Source organism: Neodiprion virginianus, chromosome 1 (assembly GCF_021901495.1).
Source record: "Neodiprion virginianus isolate iyNeoVirg1 chromosome 1, iyNeoVirg1.1, whole genome shotgun sequence".
Lineage (NCBI taxonomy): Eukaryota > Metazoa > Arthropoda > Insecta > Hymenoptera > Diprionidae > Neodiprion > Neodiprion virginianus.
Window position 1 is genome coordinate 11,416,456 of NC_060877.1, and position 14,126 is coordinate 11,430,581.

Below are 14,126 nucleotides of genomic sequence, written 5' to 3' on the forward strand. Positions count from 1 at the left end.
GACAGTTATTTGATGACTATACAACGTACATATTTTATTCTCTATCTAATCTACGTCTCTCAAAATATTTCGTACAGTTTACACAATATTTCAATATATACGAGGGTTATTTCAGGACAGAATAGTTCGCATTGTTTAACGCGACGCAAAGGATTATCCTAATGATATTGAAATCGTGTGCGATTCAAGAGCGTTGAAGAATAGTACCGTAGATACCGATATTCAAATTTCACGCTGTTAGTGACGATCACCTAAAGAAGTCACGGCTCATGATTTACATAAAAATTAGAAAATTTGAGTTACATTTTACGAAGAAGTAAATTGAGTTACAATAATAATTTTTTTATTCACGAATATGATATGTTGGGAAATTCAATCGAAGTGGAATTATGAAAATAGTTTTCTTTGGACCAGTTTTACTCGACACAACTCCCTTTTTGCACACGTATCGAAAGACTGTTTTTGAGGTGTAAGCCTCGAAAAGTTACGTTTACGCAAATCCAAATACTCGGTTTACAAAGTATCGATTTCACGAAAACTTGCAAATCATACAGCAACGGCTTACAGTCTTTTTAGAAGTTTCAGGTCGGTCGGATTCACGTTTATTACGAAGGATTGTGGCGACGGTTTTCGACTTCGCGTGATTTAAGCCTCGAAGTTTTAGCTACAACTTAGAGGTGTTGATTTTAATTGAAAGGCCAAATTATTTTGGCTAAATGAGTTTATAGTAGCGCACTTTTAATCCGTGTACACGTCGCTGATCGTTAATATTTTGTTGACGTATAATTTTCGAGTCGAATAGATACAACTTGTCAAAATTTAAATTCACACTTAAACCTGGTAATGCCAGATTTTTCTGCTCGATACACCGTTAAACATTTTTGTATTGAATTTATTGGTAGGTACTAAAGTTGACACACTTTTTAAATTGATATTACACATTACATGTTACCGTCGATGGGTCATTCGCAGCGATGTCAGTCACCCAGTCAGTGTTGGGGGATTCCACGTGAACTGGTCCACTTCCAGACCCCGATAACTTCGATTTAGTTAATAACCTTTTTGGATTTTTTTTTATCATCTGAGAGTACGTTCCCTGATTTTTTTAAAAAGATTTTCACATCCCTGTTTCGAGGATCTCCAGAGTCAAAATTTGGCGGTTTATGAAAACCCAAAATTTTTTATCGATATCGTCTCGGAATCGAAATATTTTATCATCAAAAATAAAGTGTTCGATGGATTTGTATTAAGACCATTGTAACGAATTTTATTGCACGAACATCAATTTGAAAGATGAAAATCAAAATTTCGTCAACTGCGTCGTACTTAAAAATATTAAAATGTTTTTTCCGGATTCTATATATTGTTTGACGCTCAACGGCGCCTTCATCGAGATGGACGAATTCGATTTTCATTTGCCATGAAATAATTTGAAAGAAGTTTTTGTTCTGCTCAACGTAAACCGTAGAGGTATAAAGTATATATGAATAATTTAAATGGCAAATTACATTCCAGCAGCTTAAGGGGACATATACACGTTGAGAAAAAAAAAAAAAACAATAAAAAATGTTTTTCTCAAAACGCAACGACACGTCTTCAGGGGTAAATCATTCATTGTCATTTAGTTAAATTAGCTGTTGACCTGTGGAAATAATCCCCGCAGATGAACCCAACCTAAGGTGAAAAAGCAAACTCATAGAATTTCTTTTTCTATCAACTGTGTTTTTTTTTTACATTGTATGTTCTCTTGAATCATGAGTAAAATGACGGATGTACAGTCTCAGATAAAAGAACAAATCCCCTGTAAATCAACTGAAATAGAATCCGAAAATAAGGAAGTGCGAGCAAATAGCAAGGAGTTTTATAAGTACGTATGCATATGCATGTGCAAGGACTTTTCTTCGCAATACGTTGGGCAAGTTAAAAATAGGTGAATCAAGTCCTTTTTAACGACGCAAAAATGACAAAAATCGTAAAGATTAAGCTAAAAGCATTTAGAAACGACAAAGATTCTGGAGCAAATATTGCTACACCGGCGGATTTGTTTCGTAATTCCGAGGGAGCTGAGCGGAATCTTAAACTTAAGATACATCGGGTCCATGGATGCAACAGGACGAACGGGTAGATATACACGTAAAAAAGCCGCTTACCGGGACACAGAATATGTCCTAAACTTGAACAGCTCAGTTCTATTTGACCTGTTTGCGATACCCTTTGCTAAATCCTTGGGTAAGTACGCTTATAATATAATATTATATAATACTATATTATAATTAAATAAAAATATTAATTATAATATAATATAATATTACAATCCAGTTTAACAATAAGACATATTTAAAAACGCACACCGATAACTTAGGGCGCCCTGTATCTAGTTTAAAAGGATTCTACACGCTATTTCATACCGAATAACATCTTCACTAAGGTCAGGAAACTCTATTTCCACTTACTATCAAGAAAACAAACAAAAAGTCAGATTATTTTATATCTCTGGAAAGATGTTATCACTGGCGAGACAATGTGTGAAAACTGAAAAAATAATTTTTGAAAATTTGAAAGCATGACACAGTTTAAAAGACTACAACAAAAAAAAAAAAAAATGCAACATTGTTTCATGGCAAATGGCAATCGAATTTTTGCACTTGGAGTGTTAAGTGTTAAAAGCGTTGAGTGTAAAAAAAATACGTTAAAGTTGAAGAAAATTTTTTTTAGACGGTTCAGAATAATGTAACTGACAAAATTTCGGTATTTTGCTTTCGTATTAATTTTTGGCAACCAAAATATTTTCGAAAAATTGAAATAATTTTTTTCAGCAACTTCGATTCAAGTCAATTCCATCAATCACTTTGCTCTTGTCGATACAATGCTTGAATTCCGGGCTAATATCTACAGAAAATTCTCGTATTTCGTAAACTATGGAATTTTGACTCTCGAGAACCTCGGAACTGGGACGCGAAATTTTTTTTCTTTTAAATTAGGGAACTTTTACATGTCCTGAAACGGAAGAAAAATCGAGGATATCGGGATCTGGAGGTAGCTCACTTGACGTGAAATGCCCCTGGCTTACTTCGCTCTAGTCTAATAAAATATTGGCACATAAATTACCCATCATCGTTCGATAAGCAATGAGGTTTAGTAAAAGCCTCGGAAGGATGAAGAAGAGATCCAACGTGGCTGACGTATATAGCGCGCAGCTTGTAGATAGATTCTAGATCGGTTTAATGTTGTAACAGTGATGAAGGGTATTTTTATACTATGTATACATAGACACATATCCACGTGAACAATCTGGCAAGAATATTCCTAATCCATAGGGTATCTTTTTCAGTATCTTGTTTCATTTCTGATTTACCTACAAACTAGACAAAGTGGTTCTGAGGAAAATTAATCTGTTCAAGTTGATTTTTGCTAGAATTCGAGTCGACGGTGTTGGAATGTAATAATGTCTCTTAAATTTCGTAGTTGCGAAACTTGTTTACCACCTCACTTGGTGGCTGGGAATCCCAATTGACGTCACGGCGTGCACCGTAATGAATGTTTGCGCCACCCTCCGAGGCTCGACGATGAGCATTGGCTGGTTGACCCCTGACATGACCAGGTGAGCCACCGGCTGCGTCAGGTAACATTCGGTCTTTGGTTTTGGGAGTAGTCCAGTGCATCGACTGATTCAGAAAAACAACGATGTCACTTACTTCATTTCGTTTTTTAAATGAAAATATAAGAAGCTTTTAAGAGTTCAAACAGAAAAGCTCTCAGGAACCTTTAAGCGTTCCAATTACCAATTGAACAAAAAGGGAAAAGGAAGAAAAAAATCGTTGGACGGTCTTATTTCCTAAAGAGTAAAACACTTACTTGATGAACGTGTTCCTTCATACCCAGCCACTGTTTGTAGCTGATGGAAATTCCACTGTGTCGCCATTTGTCGTAGTTGAGCCTTTTCTCCGGATCGCAGAGAGTTTCCTTGGCATTCTAAAAATTCAACTTCTCTTATTTACGACGTATGTGAATTATAGTCAAGAATGAACTCCTGTACGTTTTATAAACGCTTGATGTATAGAAATTATTTCCATTCGGGTGGGAACAGGAAGTAAATCCACGATCATACGGGTATTCTTCAACATTATTTCCATGTTTTATGCCTTAGATGCGTCTTCAAAATTAGGCGCATTATTTTACGGGAGTATAATATAAAATGCGGTGCGCGTAATGACTTCTCTCGATATCTTCAAAATTAGTCATAAATGAATTCAATAGTATGCCTGGCTGGTTCGAATACTAAAACTTAAAAAATTTTTATGAAACATTCAGTTACAGTATAAATGAAGATATATTATACTGTTGAATTGGGTCTTCGCATGCAATAATTTTGTGTACGTATCAAGTAGAAAATATTTTTTCTTTATTCGATTAAACGAAAATGGAAGAAAAAATAGTAGGTTTAAAACTAAAATAATATAGTGTCACCCATAAAATGTTATCTAATTATTTTGTGTTTGCGTTAGATACATTTGAAAAATGATGTTATTTTTTCGAATGCAAAGACCCAATTTGAGTACAATGTTTCATTAGATTGACAAGAATAGTATTATATTGTTAATGCACATCTACAATTTACGTATCAGACATATGAGCTACGTTTTCGAACGAATCTCGAAAAAGCAGCGTATTATCATCAAAAGTATGTCCTTAACTTTCTGTTACATTTCATTTTGCAGATAACGGGAAATTCAATTCATTCGTAAACAAATCAGAGTTGAAAAATGGGGAAAATATAGATTAAATCACGCTCTAACTCTGGCTAGAAAAATATATTTTTTGTACCATTTTATAAAACTAATAAGATTGACAACGTATTTCGATTTATAAAATTCACATCAGTTCATTGATCATTCCTAATCGATGAAAGTCGAGAAAATTAAACAACTTTGTGCAGTTTGTTATTTACTGTAGTTAATAAAAGAATTTCAGGAAGCCAAAAATGTTGCTTGAACTGCTGGTTTTTAAATATACTGTTCAAGCCATTGAATGTTTGCAACGTGATAACAGTGTGACTCAATCTGGATTTTCCCTATTTGACAACGTTCATACAGGCAAAGATTACCAGTTTTCTTGAAATTCACCGTGATCTCTTTTTCATGCCACACGCATTATGTGCGTCACGTCTCAACGCCAACGGGAAGTGTACTTTCAGTCTTAATAATCGAATCTTTTATATAACACGAAGTGATCAGTCACCTTGAGTTGCTGAAATTTTATTTCGGCCTCCTTGTTCCCCTCGTTTTTGTCAGGATGATATTGAAGAGCAAGTGCCTTGTATTCGGCGGTGATTTGTTCAACCTATAAGAAACACCTCTTTATAGATACGTAGTAGGGCTGCGTTAAAAAAGTTGCTGGGGTTGAAAGACAACTACAGTATTTTATCGCCCAAGCTGAAGAACCTGAAGTTGATGGTGTAAAATATCACTTCTTCTCGATTTTATGGATTTTCAAAATTCAGAACATGTCACGCCGTTCATATTGATCGAATTAAACACAGCGACTATATCACTCTTTAAAATATTCAATAGCTTCCATCAGTTGAACAGATTAATTAACACGAGCCACAGACTAGAATTTTGCCATCCAGTTAACGAGGCCCGCACTAATATTTTTACATTATTTCATTGCTTTATAACTTCAAAAGCTTATCGAATTCGAGCCGCATTGAAAGCTTGTGTCCAGGTTATAAGCTTCGGATTAATTACAACGTCAAGCGACAATTAGTTATTCCCACGTTCATAATAATCGAGAACTAGTCGACAACGAACTTGTGGATTGTTGCAACGATTATAAAATAATATAACGACGAATCTTTGAGGCAAAATGGTTGGTTCAATATGCACCAGCACGACAAAACGACCGTTCGATAAATCTTGCGTAGTCGCAGTTTCGAGCTAGGATGCCCAAACGGAAAAAAATGACGACGTAGCCAGATGGCTTTAAAATTAAGACCATGATTCTTAATCGTGACTAATGAAAAGAAAAAACATGATCATCTTGCCAATTATTGTCTCGATCAATACACCATATTTTTAGCGCAAATTACTGAGTTGAAAATGAATATTGGTTAGCATCAATAATCACAACAGGATGAAGCTTGTTAGCGATTAACAAAATTCGCATAAGTCGAGTTATTCTTGAAAATGAAAAAATGAAAGTCGTGAGCTGATGACTGAATAAAAAAGAAGCCAATTGTTTAGATTTATTCAATGTGGAGACAATCGAGATATACAGAAAAACTTGATGCTACTTCAAGTGCCGCAGTTTATTGTTGTTGCCATGCTGATATTTGACAGCTTAAACGAGATGAGACGCCACAAATCATAAAATCACAATAAACAGAAAGAAATTTGTGTTCACAGTGTGTTCAAATGGTTCCGATAGAATTAAAATGACGATGTTGAAACTTCGTAAGAAAAATATTAATCATCACATTTGAACGTATCTATACCAATGAAGTGAATGTTAGAGTTAAGAAAAAGGAAACTGCTCATGTCTAGTAACAAATATATCATCACAATTTGCGATATCAAGACCGGGCATTCGGCAATAAATAAAAACCGTATTGTAAAATCATTCAGCAAAAGCCAATGTGTCATTTAATGATTCAGCCAAGTGTGCGGTAAAAACATTTGCGTTTAAAATCGAATAGATACGCAGCATTCCAATTCGTGTGAAATCCGTGTGGTAAACTTACGGCTGTGAACAAGAACACTTTGCGCAATTTAAACCGCAAAAAACGATAATCACGATGTCGATCAGAGCTCCGGCTCACGCTATACGTCAATATAGCGTTGAAAAGCGTTCGGCCTCACAGAGCGCACGTACTCGAAGTTATTGGCTAAGAAAATGTTCTAGTATGATTGGACATTTAATTAGAAATTTAATGGGTAAATTCAACGGATAATAACGAAAACTCACCGTCGCAGACTCATCGCATCCCAAAAGAGCGTAGAGATCCTCGTCCGGGTTGGGTTTGTAACTCAATATGTCATCGACACTCATTGTTTGTGTTGTTACTGTTGTTGATGGTCAAAAAAGAACTTTAACACTGCCTAGTAAAAGTTACTGGGGTAGCTGAGTAACGTCAGTAGGTTTGCACCTGTTGCCTGTCGAGCAAATCCGTAATTGTGAATGAGCGACTGTGGCCTAGAAAAAGCCTCCAAGGCTTCGCGACGCCCTGGATTGGCGGCGCGCGCGCTCTTCGCGGACTTTGTTAAAACGTGAGCAGCTGCGCAGTTCGTATTTATGAACGTATAAGCTGGACTTTTGCCGGACACTAGCGACCTCAGAGCGAGCGGCCAACTTCAACTTTCACTCGTTAACGGAATAACCTTGTCCGGCTGCTCTTCTTATCTTGGTCTCAATCTGTTTGAACGGTACTCTGTAGTTGGTTCCTCATGGTAATGGTCCAGTCTTCGGTATCACGCCGACTCAGAACGACGTGTGGACTCGGCGTGAAGCGCAGAATCGATTTCGTTGTCACACTTCACACTTGAGGGATATATACCCTGCTCATCTCATTCCTTAGGTATTACATTTTGTAGAGGGACCGTATTTGAGCGTTGCAGCGATGATAAATCTGAAATAAATGCTTTTGAAGAAGGTGTAAAAGGGTGATTAATAAAATTAAAAAGTTTGGAGGCCAAATTTATATAGGAAGAAAAAGGGTGGGTTTGCTCGGTCGGTAAAGGTAGGCGTACCACATGATCTTGAGGACTGCGCATGATGTTGTCCAATTTCACGTGAAAATCGAAACCGAAAAAAAATACTGAAGAATGATTTGCAGCTAAAATGTATGAAGATACTACAGCTTCCTGTTGAATGCTTACAAGTTGTATCGGGGCCGACCATAAACTGCGTATTGATATTTTTGAGCAGGTTTAGACACTACCCTCCTCCTCTGTAACATTGCATAACGCGTTGCATATCCCACCTCCTTCTCCCAGAAGGCAACGTAACATTGGCTTAACAAATATTATTATAGATTTCCGCTTCCGCTTCAGTAGAATTCGGGCTATATTTAAGTAAATAATACAGGTAAAATATAACCGAATTCGTGCCAAATTTGAGTTGAAAAATCATTAATTCTGGGAAAAGATAAAGAGGCAGTGAACAGCGTTACGTCGCAACGGCTCTGATCCCCTTCCCCAACAAATCGTAACGCTTCGCTACCCCCCGCTCTCTTAAGTGCGTTACGTCGTTTATGAAAGACCTCATGCTTAGTAAATGAATTAGGAACTTACGAAATACTGTTGAACGTAACATGAAATCAGCCCGATTCAGCCAAAGATCTAATCAATTTCTTACGCGAGATACGGTCGTGCAGTGTTAGTTTGGTGGTTATTCTTCTTGAAAAGAAATATCTTTTGCATTCTACGAAACTACGTACAGGTGGTACAAAAATGTGTATATACTGCAATGCGGCAGATATAGAATACTCTTGAATTCTATTACAAAGTTCGTCGCGAAGTGAAATTGTGCTTCGACACTGATTTGCATATCTTCGTGATGCGAATTCGGTTTACTGTACTGCTTCACAGTAAAGTTGGAGTAGAGAGGGAAGCAATCAAAAGGTTTATGGACTCTTCCGAAATATTTTTCCGGTTGAACTCTTCCGAGATAATTTTCAGATAATCAGTGATAACTTGTTGGCAAGAGGGTGATGCATCAGTCTAAAAGTGAAAGAAGTAGGTATGAAGATGGTTCAAAAACCATAGATGGTTCCATTAAAAGGGAAGTGAATAGAGAATACCAAGACTGTGTATTCCAGTCTGGTACCACCACTATACTCTGTGCTTGATCCGATATAATTTTTCTAATTACTCATAAAATCATCGAAAAAGGTACGAAGGCATAAACATTCAAATCTTTCCAATCCAGGTATCTGGATCGCGATGATAAGAACAAAAACTTTAACACTTCGCATTATTCTGCGATGCGAATAGATCAATTTGGAACGTACCCCAATGACTAACGATTGGATCGAAAGCTTCAGCTGAAGTTTCGAACTCGAGAACCTCTATCGGCTTCTGTGCTTTTTTTGACGCAATGTACGAAGCATAGATCCACAAGTGCCTCGCTTCGCGCCACTGCCAAATTTCAGCGTTCCCGATTCGTTATATTGTTTCGTTGTGCTGAATCATTCAGACGTATCGGGCTAGATCCTGCATTTTCGTTATTGAGTAATATCGCGGAGTGGTGAAAAACTCCAACTAAAGATAATGGGGAAGACGAGGAAGAGGAGGCGCTCGAATGACGACCAAGAAGACATGTCTCATAAGTGGCGTAAGCTTCAGAAGAAACTGAAGCGTCGGGCCGAAAAGGAGGCATGGGACGCCATGTTGCGAAAGCGCGTTAACAGCTATCTGCTAGCGGCTCAAAGGCTACTTCACTTCTTTCCAGTGTCTGGAGCGTTCCACTGGATGGGGACGAACGCAATAAGCGATCGCTCTTCGACCATAGTGTCGCAACTAATGACCATAGTGTCAGCAACACAGGCCATAGTGCCTCACTGAATGACCACAGTGTCGCCGAGTCCCTGGCAGGTAATTCACAAACACCAGACATAAACTCTCCGGCGCTTGACGAATAGATACTAGGGATGCTTGGTGACGATCCATCAGCTGCTATGGACGATATTGCGGATTTCCACCCTGATTTGGTTACACGCTGGAAGATTTGGGTGACGAAGGGACTTTCAGCCGAACTGAGGAAAGATCTGGTAGAGAAATACTCTCGCATCGGCCCTTGTGGTATAGAAGCGCCTAAAATGAACCCCGAGGTAACGGCTTCGCTGTCAGAGATCGCTGCTAAACGTGATACTCACTTCGACCATACCGAAAATACTGTGGGTTCAGCGCTCGCGGCCCTAGGTCCGGCAATCTGAATGCTGATAGGAAACCCTGAGGACGGTGTAGACCGTCTTGCGCTCATTGAATATTTGTGCGATGCCGGATAGTTAATGACTGATGTCTTTAACCAAGATTCAGTAACTCGAAAAGATTTGATCACGCCACTGTTGAATAAATCCTTTAAATCAACTCCGGAGGCAGCTATACCGGACGAGTGGTTATACGGTACAGCGTTCACAGAAAATATTAGGAGTGCCAAAGCGATCGAAAAGGCGAGTAAGGATATCGTTAAACCCGCCGCAAAGCAGAAGAAACTCAACCAGAAGACGAATCAGGGAAACTGGAGGGGCCTGTCTGTGAGGTTCAAGCAGACGGGCCAACAACAACAAACCAACAAAAGCCATACGCGAAGCATCCGCAACCTCAGAAGTTCAGGGGCCAACAGAATCCGAATCAGAATCGCGATCATTCAGCACAGCCGCTGGGGATATCGGTCGACGTATCAGAGGAACTAGAGGTAAGTGTTCAAGCTGGCCGACTAAGGTAGTTTTCGGAGAATTGGAAACTCATAACCCGGGACCCGGTTGTTCTTGGCTACATAAACGGTTCTAAGTTGAAATTTTCATTCACCCCGTCACAATCGCGGGTACCATCTGAAGCTCCGAGATCGAAGGAAAGATCTGTTCAATTAAGAACAGAGGTAAGCAAATTGTTACAAAAGGGTGCAATTGAGCCATGTACACCGTGTAAAGGCCAGTTTCTATCAACGTACTTCATTCTACCAAAATCAGAGGGATCCAGTAGATTTATATTCAACCTTAAGCGGCTAAATCAGTTTCTATCTCCAGGACATTTTAAAATGGAGGACATAAGATTGGCCATAGCTTTATTGTCGCCAGGCGCTTTCATGGCAACGCTAGATATAAAAGATGCCTATTTCTTGCTACCAGTGGATCGCCAGAGCCGAAAATTCTTGAGATTCAGTTTCGAGGGCCAGATATATGAGTTTACGTGTCTACCTTTCGGTCTTTGCACAGTACCACTGGTCTTCACCAAGGTGATGAAAGCAGTGATGAATGTACTACGCGCAAAAGGTTTTCTGTCAACAATTTACTTGGACGATTTGTTATGTTTTGGCCTTTCGCGAGAGTCATGCACGACTAATATACAGGCGTCGGTTAGGCTGCTGAATGACCTGGGGTTCGTAATAAACAATAAAAATTGTTGCACTGAACCGAGTAGAATATTTAAATTCTTGGGCCTTATCTTCGACTCACAAGAATACGCGTTAGAATTGACTGATCATAAAAGATCAGCGACCTCACAGACGATCAGCAAGTTCCCCGTAGGTTCGGAATGTAAAATCCGGGAATTCGCGCATCTGGTAGGAGTGTTAGTGGCTTCCTGTCCGGCAGTCGCCTACGGCTGGTTATACTGTAAAAGGCTGGAGACAGAGAAACTAACTGCTCTGATTTTGAAGAACGGCAATTACAACGCAAAGATGACTGTGAAGTCTTACCTGGTGGAAGATCAATGTAGAAAGAAATTGGAATCCCATCCGCACGCCCCTGTATAAATTAGGAATCAGCTTAGATGCTTAACTTACGGGATGGGGTGCTCAGTGTGGGGACGCGAGTACACACGAGTTTTGGAGCGCGGAGGAGCGTACTTGGCATATAAACCATCTCGAGCTGTTAACAGCCTTCCTTGCGTTGAAAAGTTTCGCTGCCAATCTGCGCAGCTGCGAGATTTTGTTGCGTATGGACAATACGACGGCCATCGCCTATGTTAACAGACTGGGGGGTACCCAGGTGCTGAGTCTAAACAAATCAACACGGGAGTTTTGGCAGTGGTGCAAAGTCAGACAGCTCTGGGCCTTTGCATCCTAGATACCCTCGAAGCAAAACATCGAGGCGGATGCAGTATCTAGAATAGATAATATTTATACGTAATGGGAGTTGGCGGATTTCGTATTCCGAAAAATCATATCAGTGTTTGGTCCACATGACACAGAACTATTTGCCTCGAGAATAAAGAAGGAGTGTGTTAGGTTTTGTACGCGTTATCAAAGCCCCGAAGTCACGGCGGTTGATGCCTTCTTGATCTCGTGGGGTGGTATGAATTTCTATGCTTTTCCCCCGTTTGCGCTGGTTGCCAGAGTTTTAAGAAAGATAATCCTGGACCGCGCTACGGGCACTCTTGCAGTGCCACACTGGCCTAAACAGGCGTGGTACCCGTTGTTCGTGTCACTTTTGACTAAGAAGTTAATAGGATTCAAACCTAACCCTGATTTATTATTGTCACCTTGCAGAACCCTGGGTCATCCGATGGCGAAGAATCTTACCCTGGTAGTCTGAGTATTATCAGAAGAGCCTTCGCAAACAAGGACGCACCAGAAGAGGCGATCGACGTTCTAGTAGATTCTTTATTGGAATCAACCTTAAAACAATATAATAGTTGCCTAAGAAGCTGATGGGAATTTTGCACATAGCACCACTACGATAAATTCGGAGCCACCGTCAAACAGGTGCTCCGGTTCTTATCCAGGAAGTTTCAAGAGGGAGCACGATATGGTTCGCTGAACACTGCCAGATCCGCATATCACTCATTTTGTCACATAGCATCTCGGATAACCCGATCATCAGCCGTTTCTTCCGTGGTATCTATAGAAGTCAACCTTCAAAGACCAAATACGAGAGTACTTGGGACACAGAACCGGTCCTCGACTTGATTGAATCCTTGCAACCGGAGTGCTCGCTCACAAGTCAACAAATGGCCGAAAAAACAGCAACGCTATTGGCTCTGATTACAGCCCACAGGCTTCAGACTTTTGAGCTGATTGACATCGATAACATTTCAGTGTCCTCGGCAGGCAATGCAATGGAAATTCCGGATCTGATTAAGACTTCTCGGCCGGGTCGATTTAAACCAAGTCTGATCTTGCCGTTCTTTAACAATCGACCTGTCTTATGCACAGCTATGGCGTTGTTAGACAACGTCAAGTTTACGGAAAGATTGAAAGGAGACTGTGAAAAACTCGAGATGAAGAGACCTTATAAACCAGTAGGCGCCCGGACAATTAGTTGGTGGATAAGAGCCTTCATACAGAAAGCGGGTGTAAATACAGCAGTATTCTCGGGCTACAGAGCCAGGCACGCATCGTTATTTGCAGATTTCAGAAACGGCGTAGATGTAGGCATCATCCGAAGGACGGCGGGTTGGACTCAGGGCTGAAAGGTTTTTGCCTGGTTTTACAATCAACCGATCCAGGCAGCCAGCGACAGTTTTGTGCTCTCTTTGATTGAGTCTCGTACAGATAATCCTCAACATGTTCCTACTTAGTTGGTCTCAGAACCTTACCTATAAAAAAAAAAAAAAAAAAAAATACAGTATGGACAAAAGAAAAAAATATCACATTTTCTGAACATCTACAAATATAATCTCGAGAACGAGACTCGTGATATAATTACAAGATCAAATGAACTTACCTGCAAGTGACGTTCGATCGGATTTATATGGTGAGCCTCGTTCGAAGATGATTACATTCCCATCCCAATTACACCCTATTATTAAATAATAATTAATTCCCCGTAATCATCTTAGAACAACCTATGCCTATTTTTCCTTTTATTTCCTCCAAACATAAAGCTCTGAAAAATATAACAAGTCGGGAACGCTGCTGCCCAGTGGGGATCATAAAGATGCAGCTATCTGTTGTTTTCTAGCTCTAAAAACGTTGTTAATGTTCACCTGTCGGTAACTCGACAAATGTAATCATTCTCGAACAAGAGTCTCCATATAATTCCGATCACACGTCACTTACAGGTGAGTTTGTTTGATCTTGTAATTATACATTATATCATATCATCATACATTATACATTATACATCATAAATCATGCATCATGCATCATGCATCATGTGATACATAGTATTAGAGTTCGAAACCAAAATTTGGATGACGGATGTTCGGATTTTCAGAAAGTGACGTCACCCAAAATTTGTTTCTCTTGACGTCATCGATCTATAGTTATTGTCGACGACGAAAATCAGCTGGCCGAATTCCTCAGTCTGGAAACAACCGCGCAGTAGACCGGACGGATGAGAGTCGCGCTCCGCATATTTCGAGTACCGGGTTCTCAACCTCCCGGATCCTGCGATCCGGGTCCGCTTCCTGGTAACACTCGAGTTCCAGGACAAGCGCTCCGCAGTTTCTGCGCTCCAGGTCCAC

General features: G+C 39.8%; 1 protein-coding gene across 2 annotated transcripts; it reads right to left on the reverse strand.

Annotated features, from left to right (window-relative positions):
• Positions 1–2,496: 2,496 nt before the first annotated feature.
• On the reverse strand, positions 2,497–7,435 carry LOC124300907 (J domain-containing protein). Of its 2 annotated transcripts, XM_046755402.1 has the most exons (4): positions 6,964–7,261; positions 5,239–5,340; positions 3,856–3,972; positions 2,497–3,665 (listed from the first exon to the last, which is right to left on the reverse strand). In XM_046755402.1, the coding sequence occupies exons 1-4, from the start codon at positions 7,045–7,047 to the stop codon at positions 3,453–3,455; spliced, it is 516 nt and encodes a 171-aa protein (XP_046611358.1). In that variant the 5' UTR covers positions 7,048–7,261; the 3' UTR covers positions 2,497–3,452. The 2 variants fall into 2 exon arrangements, with proteins under 2 accessions (XP_046611358.1, XP_046611366.1); XM_046755410.1 differs by lacking the exon at positions 5,239–5,340 and having other exon boundaries at positions 6,964–7,435.
• Positions 7,436–14,126: the final 6,691 nt, after the last annotated feature.

Excerpts from the sequence above, each read along its gene's own strand:
- LOC124300907 (XM_046755402.1), bottom strand. The coding sequence starts at position 7,047 with ATGAGTGTCGATGACATATTGAGTTACAAACCCAACCCGGACGAGGAT. Across the intron at positions 5,341-6,963 it reads GATGCGATGAGTCTGCGACG|GTTGAACAAATCACCGCCGA; the intron begins GTGAGTTTTCGT and ends TGTTTCTTATAG. Across the intron at positions 3,973-5,238 it reads TAAAATTTCAGCAACTCAAG|AATGCCAAGGAAACTCTCTG; the intron begins GTGACTGATCAC and ends TTGAATTTTTAG.